Below are 26,728 nucleotides of genomic sequence, written 5' to 3' on the forward strand. Positions count from 1 at the left end.
TCATTTGCCAATTTCATTCAGAGAATGAAGTTGATTTGGAGCTAATGCTTTTGCTACAATGTCTTCACTTCCTAATCCTGCACCAAGATTGGTCGGAACTCTACAAGGATCTATCTTTGATTCTCTAATGCTCACATATGTACTGACCCCAGGCAACTACAAAAAGAAAAACAGTTTGTACAACATTTAACAATTACATTTGGCTGTAAGTAAATACCTGAACGCTTCCAAATTTACAGGCTTTTTGTTTGAGCAGAAATTTCCTCCAGAGGAACAAATGCTAAATTATTGTCTTTGGTCCCTGGCACGATTTCCATACCCTAGTTACCAGCTCCAACCCTCTGCCTAGGGCACATCTGAACTAAACCGTTCATCACCTTGATAGTTACGTGAATGAATCAAGCATTTGGTTCAATGGGAAGGCAGGTCCTTGGCAGATTGTCTGCTGATACTTTGAAAAATAAAGCACCGAGAAAATGGCTCTGGACAATGGCTTGCCATTTCTTTCTACTGAAAAGGACAGGGCAAATAGGAAGGTCTCAAGTCCACCCACATTGACATCATACAGCACATTTGCAATTAAAGACCTTCTCCCATTGAACAATATTGGTCGAGATAACAAGGTGTAGAGCTGGATGAACACAGCAGGCCAAGCAACATCAGAGAAGCAGGAAAGCTGACGTTTCCGGCCTAGACCCTTCAGAACAATATTGTTCAATCTGCTGCTGAAACCTTCAACAGTAACATTTTTGACAACTCCTTAGAATCAACTATTCACACATTCCTTTTCAACCAACTGTGTTGAACCTCTGTCATTCAAATTACCTGCTGTGTATCCTAACAAACTGTATAGTATTTATTCTATTGCTACAGTTTTTACAATAGTACTTAAGCAATGCCTCAAACTTAAGTTTTCACCCATTTTAAAATCACTGCATGACCTCAACCCTAAATCACCATCAAACCTACATCCCTCAAGTAAAGTTGTAAACTGTGGAATTGGCTGAGTTTGTACTTCATTGGCCTTCCAATGAGGCAAGGGACCCAAGATTTGGAAATATTTCATCCCATATGCTGATCCTGTAACCCATAAGCTGTCCTAACAGTTCCCCTTTGTGAAACAGTGGCAAATTTTGTTGCGAATGATCTGGTGAAGTCACCTGAGGTTTTACAAGTTGAAGGCACTCTAGCAGAAAGTGAAGAAACTCACATCAACTTTAATTGCATAGTATTTAGAGAAGAGGAAATTGTGCAAGGAGAGCATTTTGTTTTAGTTTAGCTGTCTTATGGATGCTAAGCACTTTGCATGAAACATGCAAGTGATCAGACTTTTGTTGTTCATTTTAACCCTTTTATTTCCCACTTTCAGTATCCTCCATTTTAAAAAAAAGTGCAAAAGCAGCTTCTTTGCATCAGTTTGGATCAGAATAGGTTAAGAATTTTCTCAACTACTTCACTTACAGCTCCCACCCCCAAACTGACTCTGGCCCTGTTTTAACACAACTTGGCCTTAAAGCATAACCTCATTTTTATGAGATAATAAGGTGTAGAGCTGGATGAACAAAGCAGGCCAAGCAGCATCAGAGGAGCAGGAAAGCTGACGTTTTGGGCCTAGACACTTCTTCAGAAATGGGGGAGGGGAAGAGGATTCTGAAATAAATAGGGAGAAAGGGGGAGACAGATCAAAGCTGGATAAAGGAGAAGATAGGTGGAGAGGAGACAGACAGGTCAAAGAGGCAGGGATGGAGCCTTTAAAGGTGAGTGGAGGTGGTGAGCTAGGGAGGGGATAGGTCAGTCCAGGGTGGTCAAGGGGACAGGATGAGGCTAGTAGATAGGAGATAGGGGTGGGGCTTGAAGTGGGAGAGAGGGGATAGGTGGGTAGAAGGAAAGTTAGGGAAGCGGGGGACAAGCTGGGCTGGCTTTGGGATGTGGCTGGGGGAGATTTTGAAGTCCATATTGATATTATTGAGCTGCAGGGTTCCCAAGCGAACTATGAGGAGCTGTTCCTGCAACCTTCAGGTGGCGGTCCAGGATGGACATCTCATCTAAGGAACTGGAGGGGGAAGTTGAAACCGTTCACGACTGGGAGGTGCAGTTGTTTGTTGAAAACTGAGTGTCAGTGTTCTGCAAAGCTGTGCTCAAGCCCCTGCTTGGTTTCCCCAAAGTAGAGGAGGCCACATCTGGAACAGATACAGTATACCACGAGTTTTGAGAAGATTTGTAGCTCAGGTTGAAGTTCTGGATGTGAGTTTGCTCACTGAGCTGTAAGGTTCGTTTTCAGACGTTTCGTCACCATTCTAGGTAACATCATCAGTAAATAGAAAGCGGGACATAACACCAGCGCTTCGTTGGAGGCTCACTGATGATGTTACCTAGAATGGTGACAAAACGTCTGAAAACAAACCTTCCAGCTCAGCAAGCAAACTCACACCCAGAACAGTATACCACATTAGCAGATGTGCAGGTAAACATCTGCTTGGTGTGGGAGGTCTTTTTGGGGGTGAAGGGGAAAGGTGTTGGGGCGGGAATAGCACTTCCTGCGGTTGTAGGGAAAAAGTGCCGGGTGTGGCGGGGCTGAAGGGGAGTGTGCAGCAGACAAGGGACTCACAGAGAGAGTGGTCCCTCTGGAAAGTAGATAAGGGTAGAGAAGAAAATGGCGGTGGGGTCGGATTGCAGATGGCAGAAGTGTCAGAGGAGGATGCATTGGATCGGGAGGTTGGTAGGGTGGTATGTGAGGATGAGGGGGAATTCTGTTTTGGTTGTTATTGCGGGGAGGGGGTGTGAGGGATGAGTTGTGGGATGGTATTCTCAATCACGGGGTGGGGGGGTGGTTGGGGAGGGATGGTGGAAGTTGCAGTCCTTGAAAAACGAGGACATCTGAGAAGTTTGGGAGTGGAATGTTTCAGCCTGGGAGCAGACGCAGCAAAGGCGAAGGAATTGGGAATAGAGGATGGCATTTTTGCAGGAAGGTGGGTGGGAAGTGGTGTGTTCGAGGTAGCTGTGGAGTCGGTAGGCTTGAAATGGATGTCAGTTTCCGGGCTGGTTTTGGGATGTAGGTGTGGGCGGGGTGGTGGTGGTGTTAGGAAAAGGAGAGATTTTGAAGCTTGAAGGTCCACATTGATATCACTGGGCTGCAGGGTTCCCAAGTGAAATATGAAGCGCTGTTCCTGCAATCCCTACTGTGTGGGAAATAGGCCCTTCAGCCGAGCAAGCCCATGAAATTTCACCCAAGAGAACAGAGATGTATCAGAGATAATGGGAACTGCAGATGCTGGAGAATCCGAGATAAAGTGTGGAGCTGGATGTACACAGCAGGCCAAGCAGTATCTTAGGAGCACAAAAGCTGACGTTTCGGGGCTAGACCCTTTATCAGAAAGGTCAGCTTTTGTGGTCCCGAGATGCTGCTTGGCCTGCTGTGTTCATCCAGCTCCACACTCAGAATGGAGATGGAGATGTGTTCTTTATTTCACTGAACAACTAAGTGCAAGTGTGGTACACAGTCTATATTAATTGAGGCAATCATTTTTACATTTCAGAATTGTAGAAACAGACACTTGCCAAATTAACGTTTAACTTTTATATTTGTCAGATGGTACATTAGTGGTTAAATTGAAGATGCAACACAATGTTGTGCACAAAAAAAAGGTTTGCTTTAATCACATTACTATACACAACAGGTCAGACTTATACAAACTCAGTGAGACCACAAATTAGGGAACTTTTGCACAATATCACTTCCTTCAGTTTCAATTCCATCGTAAATCCACTTGCGGTTACATCGACATATAGAGCCACATTTCCATGAACTGCATTTGGAGCAGGGATAGAAACAGCCCAGGCAGTCTTCATCCAGACAATCACAAAGGTCTATTCCGCTTAATAGCAGTCGGCCAGTATTGTCGTATTTCCTCTGCCATACAGTGCTAATTGAGAAGAATACTTCAGATCATTACAAATTACACAAATAGCACATTAATCCTTTTATACATTCTACAAACATCAGTATTTCCATATGAAATTACTGGAGCAGCACATCCGGTTAAGCCCCCTTCAAACTGTATTTGTTTATACTTTAGTGGCAACAACGTATCTAGGATCTCCTAAAAAAGGTCACATCGAAAAATCTCTAACTATTTAAGTGCAAGAATTTAAACTGTGTGTAAGAGGGAAAGAGATTAAATTTAAACAAAAGGAAACAAACACAGAATGGAAGTAAATATTTCCTCAAGACTTTGATCCAGAAAAAGTATTAAATTGTTTGGGGACTCAACTGCCACTCTTCCAATGTTTGGTTTGAGCTGTTTCACCACCATAAATCTGTTTGACAATAGCCTCAAATGGCTGCAGTGAAAATTAGTTTGAATCAATGACCCTGCAGTGATGGCTGAAATAGGGATAGGGGCAGCATTGGCTCCAGTGGATTGGATAAAGGCTTTTCTAGAAAAAAAAAGACCAAGGAACAATGGCAGATGTTTGAGAAAATAGTTCATGACTCGTCTCAGTTAGAAGGACTGTAAACAGAAAAAAGTTAGTCAAGAAAATTATAGTACCAAATTGAAAGCAAAATATAATGGAAAGATTAGTGGTAAACTAAAGGTTTGAAACATTTTAAAGGCCAAAGAAGTGACCAAACAAACTAGGAGAGTAAACTAGCAAGTAATATAGAAACAGACAGCAAGAGCTTCTATTACGTGTATGTGGAATGGTGACTTAAAAAAAAGGGGCCAAAGTGAACACAGGCCTCAGAAAAGGAGGCAGGGGAAATGATAGAGAAGTTGAATAAATAATTTGCATCTATCTTCACAGTAGAGGACACCAATAGCATTTCTAAGATACCGAATAAAATTTAAAATGCAACAGTAACAAGAGAAAGGAGAAATTAAAACAATGACCATCACTGATGATGAAATACTAGTGAAAATAATGGCACTGAAGCCCAATAAGATAAGATATAATGTATAGCATCCTAGGATATTAAATAAAGTTGTTATTCAGGTAGTGAATGCACTGAAAGTAAACTCAAGCTTCCTTGGATTCTTAAAAAGTTCCAGAGGTTTGAAAATCTACACTCTTATTCAAAAGAAAGAAAAAGAAAGTGACCCAAAAAAGCCATTAGGAAAATTTTAGAATAAGGATATAATAGCATTAAGAAAAACACAATTAAGAAGAGTCAGCATGGCTTCATGAAGAGGAATATCACACTATTAGAATTCTTTGAGATGGTGACAGGCAGGATAAATAGTAGGGAACCAACAGATATAATTTTTTTTGAAAAATATGGTTGCTAAATTACTTTAAAAAATGCTTCTTAATAAATATAAGAGCTTATGCTGTTCAAGGTAGTTTCCAAGCAGTGGCTCAGTGGCTAGCACTACTGCCTCACAGCACCAGCAGCCTAAGTTTGATTACATCTACGGGTGGCTGTGTATGGAGCTGCAAGCTCTGTGGCTGCATGGGTTCCTTCCCAGTCATAGATGGTTAGGAGGATTGGCCATGCTAAATTGCCCATAGTATTCAGGGATGCATAAATTTAATGTGTTAGCCATGGGAAATGCAGGATTATAGGGAAGGTGGAGGGGGATAGGTATGGGTATGGCTGGGATGCTGTCCCAGGGTCAGTTTGGATTGTTGGGCTGTATGGCCTATTCACACACTGTTGGGATTCTGTAAGGAGCATGGATAGAGGATGACCAGTTATCAGAGTTGGGATAAAAAGGAGTCATTTTCATGTTGGCAATCTGCAGTTAGTGAAGTGACACAGGGATCAGTGCTGGGTCATAATAATTTACGATCTATATTGGAATTGAGGAAAGTGAATGGACTGGAACCAAGATAGCTTTTCTACTATTTTTGTCATCTGCAAAGTGCTGATGATAACAGGTCCCGTTGGAATACAGACCAGCAAATCTTCCAACTGGAAAATGCAAGGTCTGCACTTCGGCAGGAAGAATAGAGAAACTGAATATTTCAAACGAGGAGAAAGACTGAAGAAAGCTACAGAAGAGGAATTTGAGTCCTTGTGCATTAAAAATCCAAAATCTAGCATCCAAACTCAGCTGCAGGGCTAGCTTTTTGTCTTTGTTATCTTTAACGTTTTTGCTTAGCCATGGATGTACTCCCCTTCCTTAATCTTTACTTCGAAATCTATTCAGTTAGGAGGAATTGAATATCTCCTCAAACATTTGCCCCTGCTCATCAACTGTCCTCCCATTTAGTCTTCTTGTCTCATCTACTTAAGCCAACTGTGTCCTCATACCTATGCTATTGTGGGGCTCCAGTTTCTTGCCCTCAAACTGAGTTGGAATGCCCAGTATGTATGAGTCTCTCTTCTTTTGAGGATCCTTTATCAGAGGGAGATCAGTTAATTCCACCTTATTACACAATACCAAAATATAAAAGTAGCCCTGCTCCCTGGTTGGGTCCCTGGCATATTGTACTTTTTGGAGCAATCTCTAATATACTATGAACTCTCCCTTGAGACTACCCTTTCCAATTTGATTAAACCAGTCTATATGCGTATAAAAATCACCCTCTATACTTCATACCCTCTTACCTCATACTTCGGGATTGAAAGAAAAGTATTTCTTGATTCACATTAGGTCCCCAAACAGTGGCTCTGGTGGGGCACTGTATATTACTTTGACAAGTAGCTTCTTCTCCTTGCTCTTTCTTCTTAACATAAATGATTTCTTCTTCAAACTAGACTAGCAGCATAATGCACATGTGTGATGGAAACAGATTTCAATGATTACATATTTATTACTCAGGATCCATCATCCAGTCTGGGAACCAGGCAGAATAGCAGCTAAAGTACTCAAGCCTGGAAACTTAATAGCAAGGAAATTTTGACATTTAGAAGGACAGACAAGAAAAAAAAGGAGATAGGGTTGTGCTGATAAAGGGATGGATCAGTACATTAGTAAGAGAGATCAGAAGTGTGGATTCTGTTCAGGTAGAAGACAGCAGGGATTGGTTGGTGCTGCTATTTGATGGTCAAGCAGTAGTCGTCTGGGGCATGCTATGAATCAGAAGATGACAGACATATAGCAGTAATCAGTGTCTTCAATCTGCATACAAATTAGATAAACCAATTGAGCACTAAAGCTTAAGGACAGGTTTCTGGAGTGAATGCGTTAGGTTGATTTTCTAGAACAGAATGTCAAGGAGTCAATGAGAGGATGTGCTATTTTATTATTCATGAAAAGGAGTTAATTAACAAATTCTGTTTTATGTTGAGTGACCACTGTATGATGCTGTATTATTGTACATTTGGAAGGGAGGTAGTCCATTCTGAAGCAGGGGAGTTAAATTTGAATAAAAAGGGAAATGATGTAAGCACAAGGGGTATTAGAAAAATACATTAAAAGGTTTACCTAGTGAATTTTTCTTAAAGACTGATTTACAGCAACTATGTATTCCTCCAAAAGGTATAAAAACTCAAAGTTCAATAATGACCAAAGAAAATTTAGGATTGAAGATTAAAAGGAAAGGCTATAACGTTGTCAGAGGGGGTTCTAAGGATTGGGAAGATAAGAATGCAAGAGAAGGACTGAGAAATGAATAAGGAAAGGGACAACAAACCAAGAATGCAATCTAGAAAGAGAAAGCAGACAAGCTACTGTGGTGTGTAAAAAGAAAAAGGTTTGGCTAAAAAAACTAGAGAGAGTGTCCATTACAGGTAAAGTCAGGAGAATTGAAAAAAAATGACAGAGAAGACATTCTGTTTTCATGAGGACAATACTAGAAAGCTCCTAGAACAAGAGATCCCAGCAGCTAAAGAAGTGAAGGAATCAATAAGAAGTTAATTTTTCCATTACAAAGGCTGAACGTTCACTAATTCTCAAGACATAGTGGTCTTCATCCCAGTGTAGAAGGCAGTAACTATAGAGATAGTAATCAATGCAGCAACTGTCTTACAAAATTCTGGATTCCTGTTGAATTGAAGAAGTCTCTCCCCCCCCCCAACCCCCATCATTTAAAGAACAGGTGTGAAAAAAGGAAACAGATCTGCTAATCTTTCATCAGTAATAATTTCCCCTACTATGAAGAGAATGAGATAAATAGATATTTGGCTGCTCCTGATCTGGTGGTTAAAATGTATTCTCAGGATGAGGGGGTCATGGGCTAGGCCTGCATTCACTGCCGATCTCAGAGGGCAATTAAGAGTCAACCATATTGGTGGTGTGTTTGGAGTCACAGTACTCCAGACCAAGTAAAGACGGCAGTTTCCTTCCCTAAAAGGAAAGTGAACCAAATGGGCTTTTCTGAGAAAAACAAAATTAACAATTAGACTCAGTTCCAGATTAGGGAATTTAAATTCTCCAAAGTTCATTGGGATTTGAACCCTGGTTCCCAGGATCTTACCTGGGTCTCTGGATTAAACAGTGGTGCTTGATGAAGTTTTTTTTTGGGAAAATGTGACTGACAATTGAGGTTGGTTGACTCGCTGAGCTGGGTTTGTTGTTCCGCAGACATTTCGTTATCATGCTTAGTAACATCCTCGGCGCAGCCTCTGATTAAGCATTGGCGTATTTTCCCACCTGGTTTTTAAACTCAGGGGTCCATTGCGATGGATTGCCTCACTTCCGGGTTTCCTCCATAGTGGAATGTATATGGGGTTGAGTTCAATGTGTTTATTAATGGCATACTTCGTGGAGTGCCATGCTTCCAGGAATTCTCGTGCTTGTCTCTGCCTAGCCTATCCCAGGATCTTGGTGTTGTCTCAGTCGAAGTCATGGTTCTCCTTAACCATGTGGATTGGGATGAGTGAGTATTGGTCATGTCTTTTTGTAGCCAGTTGGTGTACCCTTGATGTGCGTTTCCTTCCTGTTTGTCTGATGTAGTGTTTCTCGAAGTCTCTGCGGGGGATCTTGCAGATGGCATTGGTCCTGTCCCTGGCAGGGAGTGAGCCTTTAGTTCAGGTGAACACTTGTTGTAGGTTTGATGTGGGCTTGTGTGCCACTCTGATGCCCAGCGGTCGCAGAAGTCTTGGTGGTGAGTTCTGAGGTGTTCCTGATGTAGGGTAGTGTGACGTGTGTCGGGGCATGTAGAATCTTTCTGATGCTGTGCCTGTAGGCATCTCCTGACCCAGTTCTTTAGGTATCCATTATCCTTGAACACTTGGAAGAGGTATTCCTCCTCCTCCTCTTGGCACTGTTCTGTGTTGCTGCAGTGTGTTGTTGCCCTTTTTAAATAGTGTTTGCACGCAGCTTCGTGTGCGTGTGCTGGGATGATTACTATTGAAGTTCAATACCTGGTCTGTGTGTACTTTAATTTGCAGTTCCCCATTTGTCTTGCGCTCTACCATGACGTCCAGGAATGGGAGCTGTTTGTTCTTCTCTCCTCTTGAGTGAATTTGTCTCCATCACGGTGTTGTTTATGACTTTGTGTCTCTTTTCTAATTTGGTCCACTTAACGTGTCGTCTATGTAGCATACCGATAGTTTAGGTTGGATGTGTGGAAGGGCAGTCCTTTCCAGTCTTTGCATCACTGCTTCTGCTATGAGTCCGGACATAGGCAATCCCATGGGTGTCCCGTTGATTTGCTTGTATGTTTGGCCGTTGAAGGTGAAGTCGGTGGTCAGGCACAGGTCCAGCAGTTTAAGTATTGTGTCCTTGGAGATGGTTTCACTGGAGTCATATTCTTGTTCAAGTAGTGTTGTCATTATTTTCCTTGCTAGTGGTACGTCTATTGATGTTACTCGGGCGGTGACATCAAACGATATCATGGTCTCTTCGTCCTCTATCTTTAGGTCTCTCATGGAGTTGAGGAATTCTTAAGCCGAGTGGATGGAGTTGGGTGATTTGTTGACTCGGGGCTTGAGTCTTCTTTGTAGTTCTGTGGTTAATCTGTGCGATGAAGTGCCTGGTAGGGAGACTATGGGTCTGAGGGGGACTTCCGGCTTGTGCACGTTAGGGAGGCCGTAAAATTGGGGTGTGTTGATTCCTTCGGGTTTCATTCTTAAGAAATCTGTTTTGTTGATCTGCCCTGGTGGTTTAAGTCTTTGTAGCATGCAGAGGATTTTGTTGCCTAGTTGTGGTGTCAAGTCGGTCTGTACTGGTCGGTATGTGTTCTCATCGGGGAGCAATGCTTGTGCTTTGGAGATGTAATCCCTTTTATTCATTATCACTGTCACGTGGCCTGTGTCTGCAGGTAGTATTGTGATATTCTTGTCCTTCTTTAATCTGCCCGGAGCTAGTCTTTCCCGTGTTTTGAGGGTGTTGAGATCCCTCTTTCTGGTTAGTGTCGGGACTACTGGCTGTTTTCCAGTTTGTGGTGTTTCTTCATTGATATTGTTGGTCTTGAGTGTGGTTTCCAGTGTAGCTAGCCATTCTGTTTTGTTGGTGTCCCTGTAGTTGTAGTTCAGTCCCCGCGTGAGAATGGCTTTTTCCGCGTCTGTCAGTTTCCTGTCGGAGAGGTTCCTTATCCATCTGTCAATTCTGTTGCTGTTGTTTTTGTGGGTAATTGTCTCGCAGGGTCTGTCTTTTCTTGGCTCTTGTGCTTTGTCGACTGATGTTAATGGCTCGCTCCAAGTTGGTTGCCCAGTCTCGATCGGTAGCTTCCTGGAATACTGTTTTTTGGTGTGTAATTTCTCTGTTGTAATTGTGGAGCTGGGTGTGTGCGTCATTTATCATTACCCTTACCATGTTGCAGCCGTTTTGTTCTGCTGTTTTCCGGGCTTGTGGGTTGTTGATGGGTGGCTTGTACTTCACACTGCGTGGTAATATCTGGTTCTTGAGGCATCCATGTAGGAATAGAGTTGGTTGTGGGTTGCACTCTCTCGCTTGATGTAGTTTTCCCAGTTCCTTGCCAGTTTGAGCATGTTGCGCCTGTAGATCACTAAGGTTTTGGCGTAGATCTGTAGCTCGGGTTGAGAGTGTTGAGGTTGGTCGGCTCACCAAGCTGGTTTGTTGTTCTGCAGATGTTTCGTAACCGCTCTTGGTAACTCACAATTTAATAGGGGAGGAGCCAAAAGGATGATGTGGTGTTTTCAGAACGCTTTTAAGAAGGTCCCGCCACAGGAGGCGGGTTAGAAAAAGTAATGCACATGGCATGGGTTCGTGATTTACTAACAGGCAGAAAAAAATACTAGTAGAAATGAAGTGAGCCATTCTTATGTTAACAAGCTGTGACTACAAGGGCTCTGGGTACTGCCAGGATCACTACACTGGTCCCAGCTGGTCGCTACACAACGATTGAGGGGATTTACTTTTCCAAATTTGCAGATAATTCAAAGTTTGGTCAGAAATTGTGCAGTCAGGAAGACCACAGTTTTGGACAGGCTTGGCAAACGGGCAAGAACGTAGCAGGTGGAATATAATATGAAAAATAGGGTGGTTTGTCCACTTTGGTAGGAGGAAACACACAGTTTCTCTCAAATGGTCGGAGGTTGGAAAGTGTACGTGTGCACTGGTTGATACAATCCAAGGTTAACGTGCAGTTGCAAACTATTAGGAAGGCGAGAGGAATGTTAAACACGGGAACAAAACAAATTTGCTGGAAAAGCTCAGCTTGGCAGCAGCTGTGAAGGGGGGAAAGAAAAAGTGTTAACATTTCAGGTCCCGTGACCCTTCCTCAGAACTGGTGATGGCTAGGAAAACATCAGTTTAAATGCAGAAAATAGGGAAGAGCATGGTAGGGAGTAAACAATAGGATAGAGCCTAAAGAGAGAGAAAGACAGTTGGACAGACAAAGGAGTTGCTAATGATCAGGCTGGGAGGGTAAGTAGTTGTTATTGGGGTCTGTTAGTGACTAACAACAGGGGGTGTGTAATGGCAGGGTCATGGAACAAGGCCTGGTGTGTGGGGTTGGGTGTGGGGGTGGTGGTGGGGAGGATCTGGGACATGCGAGAGAGTTTAGGGCCTAAAGTTAGAAGTTATTGAATTCAGTATTGAGTCCGGAGGGCTGCAGGGTCCCCTACTGCAGCGTTCCAGCAAAGCCCAAATGTCAGCTGGAGGAACACCACCTCATTTTCCCCTCTTGGGGACCAAACAGCCTGGGGACTCAATATTGAGATGTCAGTTTCTATGCAGAAAATATGTTTTCCCAGTCACCAGTTCTGAGGAAGGGTCACCGGACCTAAAACATTAACTGTTTTTTCCTTCATAGATGCTGCCAGGCCTGCCAGCAAATTTGTTTTGTTCCCAATTTACAGCATCCACAGTTCTTTCGGTTTTTATTACAGGAACGTTAGCCTTTATTGCACACGTATGGAAGACAGAAGTAATGTTGTCTTAGATAATAAAATGTGAGGCTGGATGAACACAGCAGGCCAAGCAGCATCTCAGGAGCACAAAAGCTGACGTTTCAGGCAGAGACCCTTCATCAGAGAGGGGGATGGGGTGAGGGTTCTGGAATAAATAGGGAGAGAGGGGGAGGCGGACCGAAGATGGAGAGAAAAGAAGATAGGTGGAGAGAGTATAGGTGGGGAGGTAGAGAGGGGAGAGGTCAGTCCAGGGAAGACGGACAGGTCAAGGAGGTGGGATGAGGTTAGTAGGTAGATGGGGGTGCGGCTTGGGGTGGGAGGAAGGGATGGATGAGAGGAAGAACAGGTTAGGGAGGCAGAGACAGGTTGGACTGGTTTTGGGATGCAGTGGGTGGAGGGGAAGAGCTGGGCTGGTTGTGTGGTGCAGTGGGGGGAGGGGACGAACTGGGCTGGTTTAGGGATGCGGTGGGGGAAGGGGAGATTTTGAAGCTGGTGAAGTCCACATTGATACCATATGGCTGCAGGGTTCCCAGGCGGAATATGAGTTGCTGTTCCTGCAACCTTCGGGTGGCATCATTGTGGCACTGCAGGAGGCCCATGATGGACATGTCATCTAGAGAATGGGAGGGGGAGTGAAAATGGTTGGCGACTGGGAGGTGCAGTTGTTTGTTGCGAACTGAGCGGAGGTGTTCTGCAAAGCGGTCCCCAAGCCTCCGCTTGGTTTCCCCAACGTAGAGGGAGCCACACCGGGTACAGTGGATGCAGTATACCACATTGGCAGATATGCAGGTGAACCTCTGCTTAATGTGGAATGTCATCGTGGGACCTGGGATAGGGGTGAGGGAGGTGGTGTGGGGCAAGTGTAGCATTTCCTGCGGTTGCAGGGGAATGTGCCGGGCATGGTGGGTATGGAGGGCAGTGTGGAGTGAACAAGGGAGTCACGGAGAGAGTGGTCTCTCCGGAAAGCAGACAGGTGTGGGGATGGAAAAATGTCTTGGGTGGTGGGGTCGGATTGTAGATGGCGGAAGTGTCTGAGGATGATGCGTTGTATCCGGATTGGGTGGTGCGCGAGAACGAGGGGGATCCTCTTTGGGCGGTTGTGGCGGGGGCGGGGTGTGAGGGATGTGTTGCGGGAAATATGGGAGACGCGGTCAAGGGCGTTCTCGATCACTGTGGGGGGGGGGAAGTTGCGGTCCTTAAAGAACTTGGACATCTGGGGTGTGCGGGAGTGGAATGTCTTGTCGTGGGAGCAGATGCGGTGGAGGCGGAGGAATTGGGAATAGGGGATGGAATTTTTGCAGGAGGGTGGGTGGGAGGAGGTGTATTCGAGGTAGCTGTGGGAGTCGGTGGGCTTGAAATGGACATCAGTTACAAGCTGGTTGCCTGAGATGGAGACTGAGAGGTCCAGGAAGGTGAGGGATGTGCTGGAGATGGCCCAGGTGAACTGAAGGTTGGGGTGGAAGGTGTTGGTGAAGTGGATGAACTGTTCGAGCTCCTCTGGGGAGCAAGAGGCGGCGCCGATACAGTCATCAATGTACCGGAGGAAGAGGTGGGGTTTGGGGCCTGTGTAGGTGCGGAAGAGGGACTGTTCCACGTAACCTACAAAGAGGCAGGCATAGCTGGGACCCATGAGGGTGCCCATGGCCACCCCCTTAGTCTGTAGGAAGTGGGAGGAGTCAAAAGAGAAGTTGTTGAGAGTGAGGATGAGTTCGGCTAGGCCGATGAGGGTGTCCGTGGACGGGGACTGGTCGGGCCTGCGGAACAGGAAGAAGCGGAGGGCCTTGCCCCCACACCTCCTCCCTCACCCCTATCCCAGGTCCCAAGATGACATTCCACATTAAGCAGAGGTTCACCTGCACATCTGCCAATGTGGTATACTGCATCCACTGTACCCGGTGTGGCTCCCTCTACATTGGGGAAACCAAGCGGTGGCTTGGGGGACCGCATTGCAGAACACCTCCGCTCAGTTCGCAACAAACAACTGCACCTCCCAGTTGCCAACCATTTCCACTCCCCCTCCCATTCTTTAGATGACATGTCCATCATGGGCCTCCTGCAGTGCCACAATGATGCCACCCGAAGGTTGCAGGAACAGCAACAGCAACTCATATTCCGCCTGGGAACCCTGCAGCCTAATGGTATCAATGTGGACTTCACCAGCTTCAAAATCTCCCCTTCCCCCACCGCATCCCTAAACCAGCCCAGTTCGTCCCCTCCCCCCACTGCATCCCAAAACCATTCCAACCGGTCTCTGCCTCCCTCACCTGTTCTTCCTCTCACCCATCCCTTCCTCCCACCCCAAGCTGCACCCCCATCTACCTACTAACCTCATCCCACCTCCTTGACCTGTCCGTCTTCCCTGGACTGACCTATCCCCTCCCTACCTCCTCACCTATGCTCTCCTCTCTACCTATCTTCTTTTCTCTCCATCTTCAGTCCGCCTCCCCCTCTCTCCCTATTTATTCCAGAACCCTCACCCCATCCCCTCTCTGATCAAGGGTCTAGGCCCGAAACATCACCTTTTGTGCTCCTGAAATGTTGCTTGGCCTGCTGTGTTCATCCAGCCTCACCTTTTATTATCTTGGATTCTCCAGCATCTGCAGTTCCCATTATATCAGTAATGTTGTCTTACTTCTTTTGTCGAAGAGTTTGGTTAAACCATATTTGGAGTGGAGTGTAATGTAATGCGTGGTTAAATAAAATTGCCATAGAAGGAATACAAGGAACATTCACCAAACTTGTTCCGAGTGTAGCAGAAATGTCCTAAGACGACAGATTGGACAAATTGGGGCTGTATTCTCTAAAGATCAAGTACAAGTAGTGATTAAATTGAAATCTACAAAATATTTAAATGGACAAGATAGATGCAGGCACGATGTTCCCTGGTTGGGAAAGAGAACCAGGCAGCACACTTAAAAACAAAAGGGGATGCCACTTGGGTCCATAACAACTTCTTTTGCTCAGATAGTTATGAGCCTTTGGAATGTGGAAACTCAGTCTTTAAGATTAAAGGTAGAGCTTGACATATTTCCAATTAAGAGCACCAGTTATGGGGATGGGCGGGCAAAAGGCATTAAAGTGTTCACCCAGCCACATCATGCTGAATAACTGTCAAGGCCAGAGGCTAAATGGCCTACTCCTGTACACATGTTTACAAGTTCACCTGAGATCAAGTCACATAGACACTCAACATCAGACTGAATAGCTCTAGATCTTTTGCTTTAAAAAAGGTCCACAGTTTAAATCATTGCATTCTTTCAAAATAAAGAGCTGCAGGAAAGAGATTCAGACCCAGTAAACAGCAATCTGTATCCAATCTATATTCGCACAAGGCTGTGGGGAATTGTTAATTTAAGACAAGTGCAAGAGAATAAACAAGGAAAAATTTTGGAACAACAACACAAAGTTAGGCAACATCTGTTTTTCTTTCTCTGCAGAAAGACCATTTCATGTCTGTGAAAGATGGAGAATTAAAAAAAAGCAGAAACTGCCATTAGAAACATAGGGTTAAGCTTGCTGGAAGGGTTAATGGATAACTGTTTTGCTCAATCTGCAATTGATCTCTACTGTGTATAGGAGACCACATAGTGAACAGAAAATAACAGATTTGATCAAAACTGGAACATGTAAAAAAAAAACTCTACAGCAGCGCCAACTTAACTCACCCAAAATTTTAACAAAAAAAAACTTATTCTTTCAAGCATTAGAAAAGTTTCACAGTCTATTTGCTTTCAGCAGTTAGTTTCTTTTCTTGCCTTATTTTCCTTCAGGTACAAAGGGAATGGCAAAAGAAAAAAAAACACTTCTCTGTCTTTCAATTTCTGTTTTCCAACTTCAGATTATTCTTGGCCCGATCTCACCTTAAAATTTATTACATCTATCTTATGAAGGTCCACAATTTCACATTAGAGATGCTGCCTAACCTGCTGAGCTGCTCTCCCTAGCACTGATTTTGTTTTACATTTTCAGCACCTGCAGCATAGAATTTTTGAAAGGGTTTTGCTGAATTATTAGAATATGAAAAGATACATTTTCCATTCAAAGTGACACACTACAGGTGGTAAGACAACAAATATTCTGCCTATGGTAGAAGATTAATGGTGACGTGGCTCAAATCATCCACAGAGTAGTTTAGCAAAGATCAAACATCCCTCACTACAATTCCCGTTTAGAAATAAAAACAGACACCATGAACTTGCTGTTTGAGAAATTTTGGAGTTTTGATCAGCTAATAATAGAAATGCTCATTTGAGTTACTCCTTCCAAAGGGGAAATGTGAAGGTTGTGTTCTCAACAAGCAACATTTGTTGCTCTTAAGTTTTGCTCAGTGTCTCACCTATTACTGGTAGTAATTAACACGTTTTAGATTTACAGGATTGGACATGCAACTAAATTAATTATATTATTTATTGTGTACACTATACTGACTAAAGGCATCAAGAGCTGGGAATAGGTAGATGATATTATTGCTTCTCAAAATATGGAATACTTTGAGGAACTAGAGCTAGTTTTCAGATTTGTATGCAAGTTAAGTCAATGCATCTGTTTAAAAAAAGGGAATGACTGTCAGGAAGGAGAAAGGGAATAGGCAGACAGTGCAGGGATCCCCTGTGACCGTTACCCTCCATAATAAGTATACTGTTTGGATACTGTTGTGGGGGGGGGGTGGGAAGGGGGTGTGGTTGTTGGTGGGGGACCTACTAGGGGAAGGCCATAGCGGACAGGTCTCTGGAGCTGAACCTGGCCCTGTGGCAAAGAAGGGAAGTTGGGGGGGGTGGGGCGGGGGGAAGAATAAGAGTGTAATTGTAATGGGGGATTCAACAGTAAAAGGCACAGACAGGCGGTTCTGTGGACGCGAACAAGACGAACAGATGGTATGTTGCCTCCTGGGTGCCAGGGTCCATGATGTCTCAGATCGTGTCTTCAAGATCCTTAAGGGGGAGGGTGAGCAACCAGCAGTCAGGGTACACATTGGTATCAATGGCATATGTAGAAAAAGGACTGAGAATGTGAAAAATGAGCACAGGGAGTTAAGGTTGGAAGCTGAAGTCTAGGACAAACAGGGTAGTTATCTCTGGATTATTACCAGTGCTTGGCCAGCTGTGGTCATCCAGCTCTACACCTGGTTTTCTAAGAAATAGGGAGATATTGTAGCTAAAAACACGTGGTTACAGGGTTGGTGTAGGAGGGAAGGCTTCCGTGATGTGGTTAATTGGAGCACATTCTGGGAAAGGTGGGATCTGTTGCACCTGAACCAGAAGGGCACACATACCATGGGAGGGAGGTTTGCTACAGCTGCACGGGATGGTTTAAACTAGATTGGCAGGGGGTGGGGAGCTGGATTTATAATTCCGAGGATGAGGTATTCGGCCTTCCAACGTACACAACAGGCAGTGAGGTGGTTTATAAAGAAATGAGGTAAATGGAGGCGTAATTTTGCACAGCCAAGATGGTTTGAGGTGTGAATAGTTCAATGTGAGAAGTATCAGAAATAAAGCGGATGAACTTAGAGCATGGGTCGGTACTTGGAACTACGATGTTGTAGCCATTACAGAAACTTGGGTAACTCGGAGAGGAATGGTTGTTGGAAATTCCGGGATTTAGATGCTTTAAAGGAAATAGGGAGGGTGGTAAAAGAGGCAGGGGAGTGGCATTGCTAGTCTGGACAAGTATAGCAGCTACTGAAAGGCAGTTCAAGAATGATACGTCTACAGAGTCAGTTTGGGTTGAGGACAGCAACAGGAAAGGAGCAATCACTTTGTTGATTGTTTTTTAAAAAACAGACCCCCTAATAGTTGCAGAGAAGTAGAGGAGCAGACACTGGAAAGGTGCAGAAATCACAGGGTTGAAGTCACAGGTGACTTCAACTTTCCAAATATCGATTGGAAACATTTTAGTTGTAATAGTTTAGATAGAACGCATTTTGCCCAGTGCATTCAGGAAGGATTCCTGACAGAGTATGTAGATAGGCCAACAGGAGGAGAGGCCATGAACCGGGCCAAGTGTTAGACACGTTGGTAGGAGAGCATTTTGGCAGTAGTAATCATAACTCTGTTTCTTTCACGATAGTCATGAACAAGGATAGATACATACAGCAGGGTAAAGTTTATAATTGTGGGGGGGGGGGAATTACAATTCTGTTAGGCAAGAACTGGGTAACAAAATGGGAACAGATGCTGTCAGAGAAGAGCACCACAGAAATGTGGAGATTGTTTAAGGAATGCATACTACGTGTACTGGATATGTTGTCCCTAGCAGGCGGGGAAAATGCAGTCGAGTGAGGGAGCCATGGTTCTCAAGAGAGGTCAAACAACTGGTTAAAGAGGAAGGAGGAGGCTTACGTAAGGTTTCGGAAAAGAGGAATGGAAAACGCTTGAGAGGGCTACAATTCAGCCAGGAAGGAGTTGAAGAAAGGGCTTAGGAGAGCTATAAAGGGGCATGAGAAAACCTTGGCGCATAGGATCAAGGAAAACTCCAAGGCTTTTTACACATATGTGTAGAGCAAGAGAATGACCAGAAAAAGGGTTGGCCCAATCAAGGATTGTAAAGCAAATTTATGCATGGAGCCTAAAGAGATAGGAGATGTCCTAAATGAATACTTTTCTTCAGTATTCACAACTGAGAGGGACCTATTTGGAGAGGAGGACAGTGTGAAACAGGCAGGTAGGCTAGAGGAGGTTGATGTTAGTAAAAGAAGATGTGCTAGGAATTCTGAGGATGTTGAAGATAGATAAGTCCCCCAACCTGATGGGATTTATCCAAGGATTCTATGGGAAGCAAAGGCCGAGATTGCAGGGCCTTTGGCGACGATCTTTTCGTCCTCACTGTCCATGGGTACAGTGCCAGAAGATTGGAAAGAGGCAAACGTCATTCCCTTGTTCAAAAAAAGGGAATAGGGATAACCCCAGAAATTACAGACCAGTTCGTCTTACGTCAGTAGTGGGCAAATTATTGGAAAGGGCTCTGAGAGACAGGATTTATGATCAGTTGAAAAGGCACAGCTTGATTCGTGATAGTCAGCATGGATTTGTGAGGGGTAGATCATGCCTCACAAACCTTATTGAATTCTTTGAAGAGGTGACCAAGCAGGTGGATGAAGGTGGAGCAGTGGATATGGTTTACATGGATTTAAGTAAGGCATCTGATAAGGTTCCCCACGGTAGGCTCATACAGAAAGTAAGGAGGCAAGGGATAGGGGGGGAAAATGTGGCAGATTGGATTCAGAATCTGCTGACCCTTAGAAGACAAAGGGTGGTAGTGGCTGGAAAATATTCAACATGGTCCTCAGTTACGAGTGGTGTACCACAAGGATCTGTTCTGGGTCCTCTTCTATTTGTGATTTTTGTAAATGATTTGGATGAAGGAGCGGTAGGGTGGATTACCAAGTTTGCAGCCGATACAAAGGTGGGTCACATTGTGGATAGTGCGGAAGGCTGTTCTAGGTTACAAAGGGACATTGATAGAATGCAGAGCTGGGCTGAGAAGTGGCTGATGGAGTTTAACCTTGAAAAGTGTGAGGTGATTCGTTTTGGAAGGTCAAATTTGAAAGCAGAATACAGGGTTAACAGAAAGATTCTTGGCAGTCTGGAAGAGCAGAGGGATCTTGGGGTTCATGTTCATAGTTCCCTGAAAGCTGCCACCCTGGTGGATAGAGTTGTTAAGAAGGAGTATGGTGTGGTAGCTTTCATTAATAGAGGGGTTGAGTTCAAGAACAGTGAAGTTATGCTCCAGCTATACAAAAGCCTGGTTCAGCCACATTTGGAATATCATGTCTAGTTCTGGTCACCTTATTACAGGAAAGATGTGGAAGCATTGGAAAAGGCGTAGAGGAGATTTACCAGGATGTTGCCTGAAATGGAGGGAAGATCTTACGAGAAAAGGTTGAGCGTGCTGGGGCTTTTCTCTTTAGAACGACGAAGGATGAGAAGTGACTTGATGGAGGTGTACAGAATGATCAGAGGTATAGATAGATTAGACAGCCAGAGACTTTTTCTTGGGTGGAGGTAGCTTTTACGAGGCGACATAGTTTTACAGTGAGTGGAAGTAGATATCAGGGAGATGTCAGAGGTAGGTTCTTTACTCAGAGTGGTAGGGGCGTGGAATGCATTGCCGGAGAGGGTAGTGGAGTTGGCCTCGTTAGGGGCATTTAAACAGCTATTACATAGGCATACAGATGATAGTATAAGGTAGGGGTGGAGATCAGATAGACCTTAGGTTTCGGGTAAAAGTTCGGCACAACATTGAGGGCTGAAGAGCCTGTACTATATAAAAAAAATGAAAAACAAAGACTTGTAAATCTAAACAGAGGCTCTGTTGGAGTCTGTCATTAACCGCTAAAACAAAATAATTAAATTTGGTTGGGATGGGGACAGAAATAAAGGAAAGTTCATATATTAATGGTCACAAAATTAACGAAACTAAGCCCAAAATGAAATTCAAGGGAGAATGTCACTAGTGAGATATCTTTTAAAAAGTATGAAAAAAAGTCACGTTGACAGATTTTACTTGCTTTCGAAGACTAGCTGCCTTAACTTTGTCCTGCGAATTTCTTTTGTCTGTAATCTGGTCTCAGGGTTGAATTCAGCCAGCAGTGGACCAGGATTCTGAAATGCTAAGCATTTTAGCTGGCGCTCTGTTTGCTTCTGAAAAAGTAAAAGAATTTTTAAAATGAAAGAGATGTCCACATTTCAAAACATGACTAATTGAGTTTATTAGTATGATTGTTTAAAGCACATGGCTGTCCATGCTTCAAAATTTGAGGAAGTATGGACAGCAACATGAATACAATTGTTACAAACCTAGCTTAGAGAAAAGATAATGCATGCAGAGTAATAATTTAGAATAGCCAACCATTATATTTCAGGTGAGGAGAAAGAAGTTCATATTAGCATGAACTTGATCTTCTTTCTCTGCGCAATTTGGCAAAGAGACCCTGCATTACACGAAGGACACGAACAGTGTCTCCAGCCCCTTATTTTAATTCCTTGAAATACTTCCCTTAAAAAGGGAAAGTTCAAATTTTCACTCCAGTGCAGATGAATCAAATTTCAAGAAACATGAAGTTACAATTTACTGTTTGTGTGCGATGTGTCATCACCTGCATAAAGTCAATTAAACAGTGCAGAAAAGGCCCTTCAGCCCAACTAGTACACACTGACCTAGCGATCAATTAGGAATGTTTAAGGTTTCTAGCCTCCACTACGTCCTCAGGTAATGCATTCCAGACTCCCACCACTCAGTGAGAAAATGTTTTTCCCCTCAAATCCCTGAATCTTCAACTCTTTACCCTAAAACTATGTCTCCCTCAACCAAGGGGAACAACGACTCTCTATTCACCCTGTCCATACTCCTCAATCTTACATCTCAAATATCGTGTCCCCATTCAATTTTTCCTGCTTTTAAAAACAAAGTACAATCCAAGTTTATTTAGTCTCTCCTTGTAACTCAATTTCTCCATCCCAGACAAACTCCTGGTGAACCTCCTTTGTATTCCCTTTAGTGCAATCACATCCTTCTTGTCGTGCAGTGACTAGACTGTATATAATAATCCAGCTCTGAATTAAACAACACTCTGCACAACTCCAACTACGACCTAGCTCTTACACTCTATGGCACAACTGATGAAAACAAGATACCATGTATCTTGATTATCCTATTCACATGCTCTGCTGACTTCAGGGAGCTGTGAATAGCTTCTTCAAGATCCCCTCCTAATTCCTCTAAGCTATAGAGAGTATCCTACCATTCATTAAGTACTCCCTTCATCTTGTTTCTGCTTCTGAAGTGCATCACCTCACACTTACAGGCATTGAATACCACCAACCACTGCACTGCCCATCTGACTAACCCATCTACATTATCCTGCAATCATCTTCCACTTAGCCACTCTACAAATCTTTGTACCATCTGCAAACAATTCCTCCCCCCCATGTTTTCATCTATCATTTACGTATATAAAAGGATCCCAGCACTGAAGCTTGTCGTACACCACTGGACACCAGCCTCCATTCACTCAAACAGCCTTCTACCCCAACACTGTATCCTATTACTGAGCCACTTTCAGATGAATCTCACCAAGTTTTCCTCAATTCCATGTACTTTAATCTTCCTCTGTCTCCTACATGGAACCTTATCAAAAAGGTTTGCTAAAATCCATATAACCTACTTCAGAGCTTACCCCATCCATATGCAATCACATTTAAGAAATTATAACATTTGTTAGGTATGATTTCCCTCTGACAAAGCGATGTTGACTATCGCCAATTAACACATGCTCTTCTTTTCCAAATGGATATTAACTCTCCCCTCCAGAATTTTCTGATTGTTTCCCTACCACTGACAGGAGGCTCACCACTAATTTCCCAGATCATTTCTACCACCCTTCTTAATTGGGACCATATTAGCCATCTTCCAGTCCTCTGGCACTTTCCTGTGGCCAGAGAAGAATTAAATGTTTGTGCCAGAGCCCCAGCAATTTCCTACCTCACCTCCCACAGCAGCCTGGGATGCAATCCAACTGGGCCAGGGGATTTGTCTGTTTTTAAACCCAACTGGCCTCCAAAACCTCCCTTTCTTTAAAAAAAATGATAACTGTACAAGTCCTTCAGTTCCTTCTCCTGAATTCTATACCTACATTCTCTTCATGGAGTTATTTGTAATTGCACCTAATAACACGAGAGGAAAATTTTAGCTTGGAAGATACAGCCATATTTGTTATACATCTACAGATGTAATGATATAGGTGGTGAACTTGGATCTGCCTGATGCTCCTCATCTTGCAAAAAAAGTCTCAGCCTTGAACTGTTTCAGATTTAGTGAGAACAACAACAAAACAGAACAAAATCCACTTAAAACAAAAAACTGAGAAATAACCCTTGTTCAGCTGCACTAGTGAAGGTGTGTACATCAGTACTTAAACCATTAGTCAATGGGATCTACAGTTCCCACCACAAATCTGCAAATTACCAAAATATTAATAAATGTAGAACTGCAGTATATTCACAGAAATATCACTAGGAGTCCCAGAAAGAACTAGTAATCTAGAATTTTAACGATTTTGACACTGAACTCAAAATGCCCTACAAAAGTATGATGCATAGATCACACCCAAAGAAAAGGATTTTAAAATCAAACTTTCGTACCATTTTCTTTTGGTCTTTTATTTCGGATACATTCTCATCTTGTGACAATTCCTTTCTGGTGCTCAGAGTGAAGTTTTGAATATTTAATGTCATCTTTTCTTGGTTAGAAGTGTTCCCTTCATGGACCTGTTCCATGCCTCATACACTCAGAGGCTTAAAACAAACAGGAAATTTTAAAAAATAGACAAAGCATCTTTTAATTAGCACATGTTCCAATCCAATTAAGAGCAAACTGATTGCAGCCTTTGCTTCAGTGTCTTTTTTTTTAAAAACATAAAAAAAAGTGGTAACGCCAAGTATGAAGCCCCATATTACAAACAGCCAGGTTCCCAAGTACTAAGGAAATAACTAGTTCATCGGAACCACTTCACTCCAGAAGTGTGAAGATGAATTAAAAAATAAGTTTTAAACTGAACAGATGTAACTAATTCTTTTCTTAAAAAAAGGAAGTAAAGAAAAGCATATTGAACCTTCAAGTCGAGGCAAAAAAAAAGAGCAACACAAAGTTGCAATTTCAAGAGTACATGGTCACTAGCATTGAAAACAACCAAGCAAGAAAATGATTTAAAGAATGTTCCAAATGCAGGCAAAGTCACTTTACACATTTGTTGTTAGTACTGGTGTGCCTTCTTGGATCAGTTATGGGTAGCTGTCATCGCTTTTCTGAAGACAGTGGCACTGATTTTGAATTCTGCTCAGAAATCTCCCCTTCTGATAAGATTTTCCAGTGGGTTTTCAACTCATGTTGATGAAGTTGACTGTTCTCTTAGAAAGTGTTCAAATCCAGCAACTTATTTCACCCTAAAAACCAGTTCACCTGCCTGCTCTCAAAGTGTTACAGGCAATGACCACACCATCGAAGCAGCATCGGTTTACAAGATTTCTTAGTCAAAAGTGTCTATAAAAAAGTGTTTTAAGTTAGCATTTTGGAAAACACTTTAAAGTTATTACACAATATTTCATAATTCAATATCTAAACAGAATCAGTATGACTGAAAGCTAAAGGAACTAAAAATATTTGGCAGTTTAGAGACAGCTTTCTTAAAAGTTTAACTTTTCAGGCACAATAGCATAGGAAAGTATCGTGAGGAAGAAAACCAAAAGATAAAAAGACAAAAAAAAGCAATAACTCAGTTATTAGACTCAGAGTCACACGACCCAAAACATGGAAAACTAATTTTTTTTCCCCCACAGATATTGCCAAACCTACAGAACTTTTCCAGCAATTTTTTTTGTTCCTGTGTTAGATTGAAAGTTTAGCTACAAGGCGCTGGTATTGAAACAAGTAAGTTATCTACTGGTAATGGGATATCTGTATTGGATTGTTACAGAGTACAATAATAAGCTAAGATAACAAAGTGTGGAGCTGGATGAACACAGCAGGCCAAGCAGCATCTCAGGAGCACAAAAAGCACATCATCTGATGAAGGGTCTAGGCCCGAAATGTCAGCTTTTGTGCTCCCGAGATGCTGCTTGGCCTGCTGTGTTCATCCAGCTCCACACTTTGTTATCTTGGATCCTCCAGCATCTGCAGTTCCCATTATCACTGATACAATAATAAGCTAGCTTATTTTCAAAAATACACATACATTTTCTCAAGTCAGTTTAAAGAGACCAGCTGTACTTTCCTTGTGTTTTTTCATATTTACTTTAGAAATCCATGCAGACGAATACAAATACAAGGTTCAATTACTCTAGAAGATAAAACAAACTCATCCTCAAAAAAGAAAGTCTGATCTAGTGCAAGTGCCAAGAAAAAAAACCTTTCCAGCCCGTGACTCTTAAGAATAAACCTATTGAGTCTCTCTAGCACTTGGTTTTTGTTTCAGATCGCCAGATGTTTGTTTTGTTTCATTTCAATCCGAAAATTGATCAAGGGTACTAAAAGGGATAACTACACTTGCATCTAGAATAAATAATTGGAGGGAAAGAAGAGTAATACAAGCGAGACCCACAACCTAGATTAGCATTTTAGATATGGTTTTTAAATATACAACGCAAAGTGGATTAAGTTCACCTGAAAGTAAAGCGGTTGTACTGTGTGTTCAAATGTGATCAATTAGTTGGAACACAAGTTGGTGATGGACTGAGCCGCACGAATCAACCCAACTGTTGATGCTACGCTGGAAAAAGGAAACTTTGTCTCTTATTCTCTGTAATAAACTTATGCTTTTGTAGGCATTCGTTTGTAACTTGAATAATAATAATTTTAAAACTTTAAATCTCCATACCTAAATTATTGTTAATCTGCAACTATTCACGCACGGTTTCCAAGTCCAATGTGATGGTTCCACAATTACCCATACGGGACTCAAGCATTCGGGATGCCTCTTATCAACATAAACTGTTTCCGTGATTAAACAAGAAACCTTCACGCACGACTCCAACTTGTTTAGAAATAGCACAATAAAAGAAATGAGAGTTTAACGTCCGCCTGCAACTTCATTCCATTCATTAATTATCTGAATAGAATAATTAACTTCTGAACTATTCGGCTTGTCCCTAATCCGGTGATGACTGTTTAATTCTGCCGTCAATCACACTCGGGTAACCAATGCGAATAAAAACCGCACCTGACCACGAGTAGGCAGCAGCAGCTGCAACTGGCAACTGTGTATCGAAGGGTTATGAACGTACAAACAGGTTATTCAGCTGTTTGTTTCCACGCTGGTCCTCTGCACAACTAGTTCAACTAGACCACTTTCCTTAGCCCTACAAACCTTTTGTGTTCGTATAATAAGTTTCTAAGCAATCGTTCCCTCTTAATTCTGATTATAAATTAGATTTGCAAAACTAAATAGAACATGATTTTTCTGGTTAAAGGCTGCACGTTGCCGATTCAGCATCCAGCGTGCACAAAGTCGTCTTGTCGAGACTCCAGGGGCCGATTATACGTGGAAATCAACTGGAAAGCGTACCATGGGCTAGGAAAAGATCAGTTAACACCCAATCACAATTGGGCAATGGTTGAGGAAAATGAGAAGAGCTATTGTCTTCGTTTGATAATTCAGTTGCGAAATATTTTTGTTTCACTTTAGGCTGTTGCAGCAATATTATCAGCTGATCAAACATGCAGTAGTTGATCAATGAGATCTTGACAAAGATGTCAGATTTTTAAAATTACTTTTTGCTTGCCATTCTTACTTTTTGACAATTGCTTAGATTTAAAGTTAAGTGCGAACACCTACAACCTAATCTAAGGAACGAGATTTTTTTCCCCAAAAGATGGATTCCCACATTCTCTTGCCTAGAAAAGGCAAACTGTTAGCTCGTAGAATGCAGTCTAATAATATCATACCGCTAGGTGGCAAAATAATAGTCATGTGTAACAATCCAAAATTATGGAACTGCTTTCGAGGCATTGAAAGTTGAATGAAGGGGT

At 42.8% G+C, this 26,728-nt stretch overlaps 1 protein-coding gene across 1 annotated transcript; it reads right to left on the reverse strand.

Annotated features, from left to right (window-relative positions):
- LOC125450735 (ARL14 effector protein-like) lies at positions 1-25,685 on the reverse strand. The gene is made up of 5 exons (XM_048526820.2): positions 25,578-25,685; positions 23,347-23,499; positions 20,711-20,847; positions 3,728-3,923; positions 1-156 (listed from the first exon to the last, which is right to left on the reverse strand). Exons 2-5 carry the CDS (start codon positions 23,479-23,481, stop codon positions 1-3), a joined length of 624 nt encoding a protein of 207 aa, XP_048382777.2. The 5' UTR covers positions 23,482-23,499; positions 25,578-25,685.
- Between the last annotated feature and the right edge of the window lie 1,043 nt (positions 25,686-26,728).

The sequence above is a fragment of the Stegostoma tigrinum genome, chromosome 3 (assembly GCF_030684315.1).
Source record: "Stegostoma tigrinum isolate sSteTig4 chromosome 3, sSteTig4.hap1, whole genome shotgun sequence".
NCBI lineage: Eukaryota > Metazoa > Chordata > Chondrichthyes > Orectolobiformes > Stegostomatidae > Stegostoma > Stegostoma tigrinum.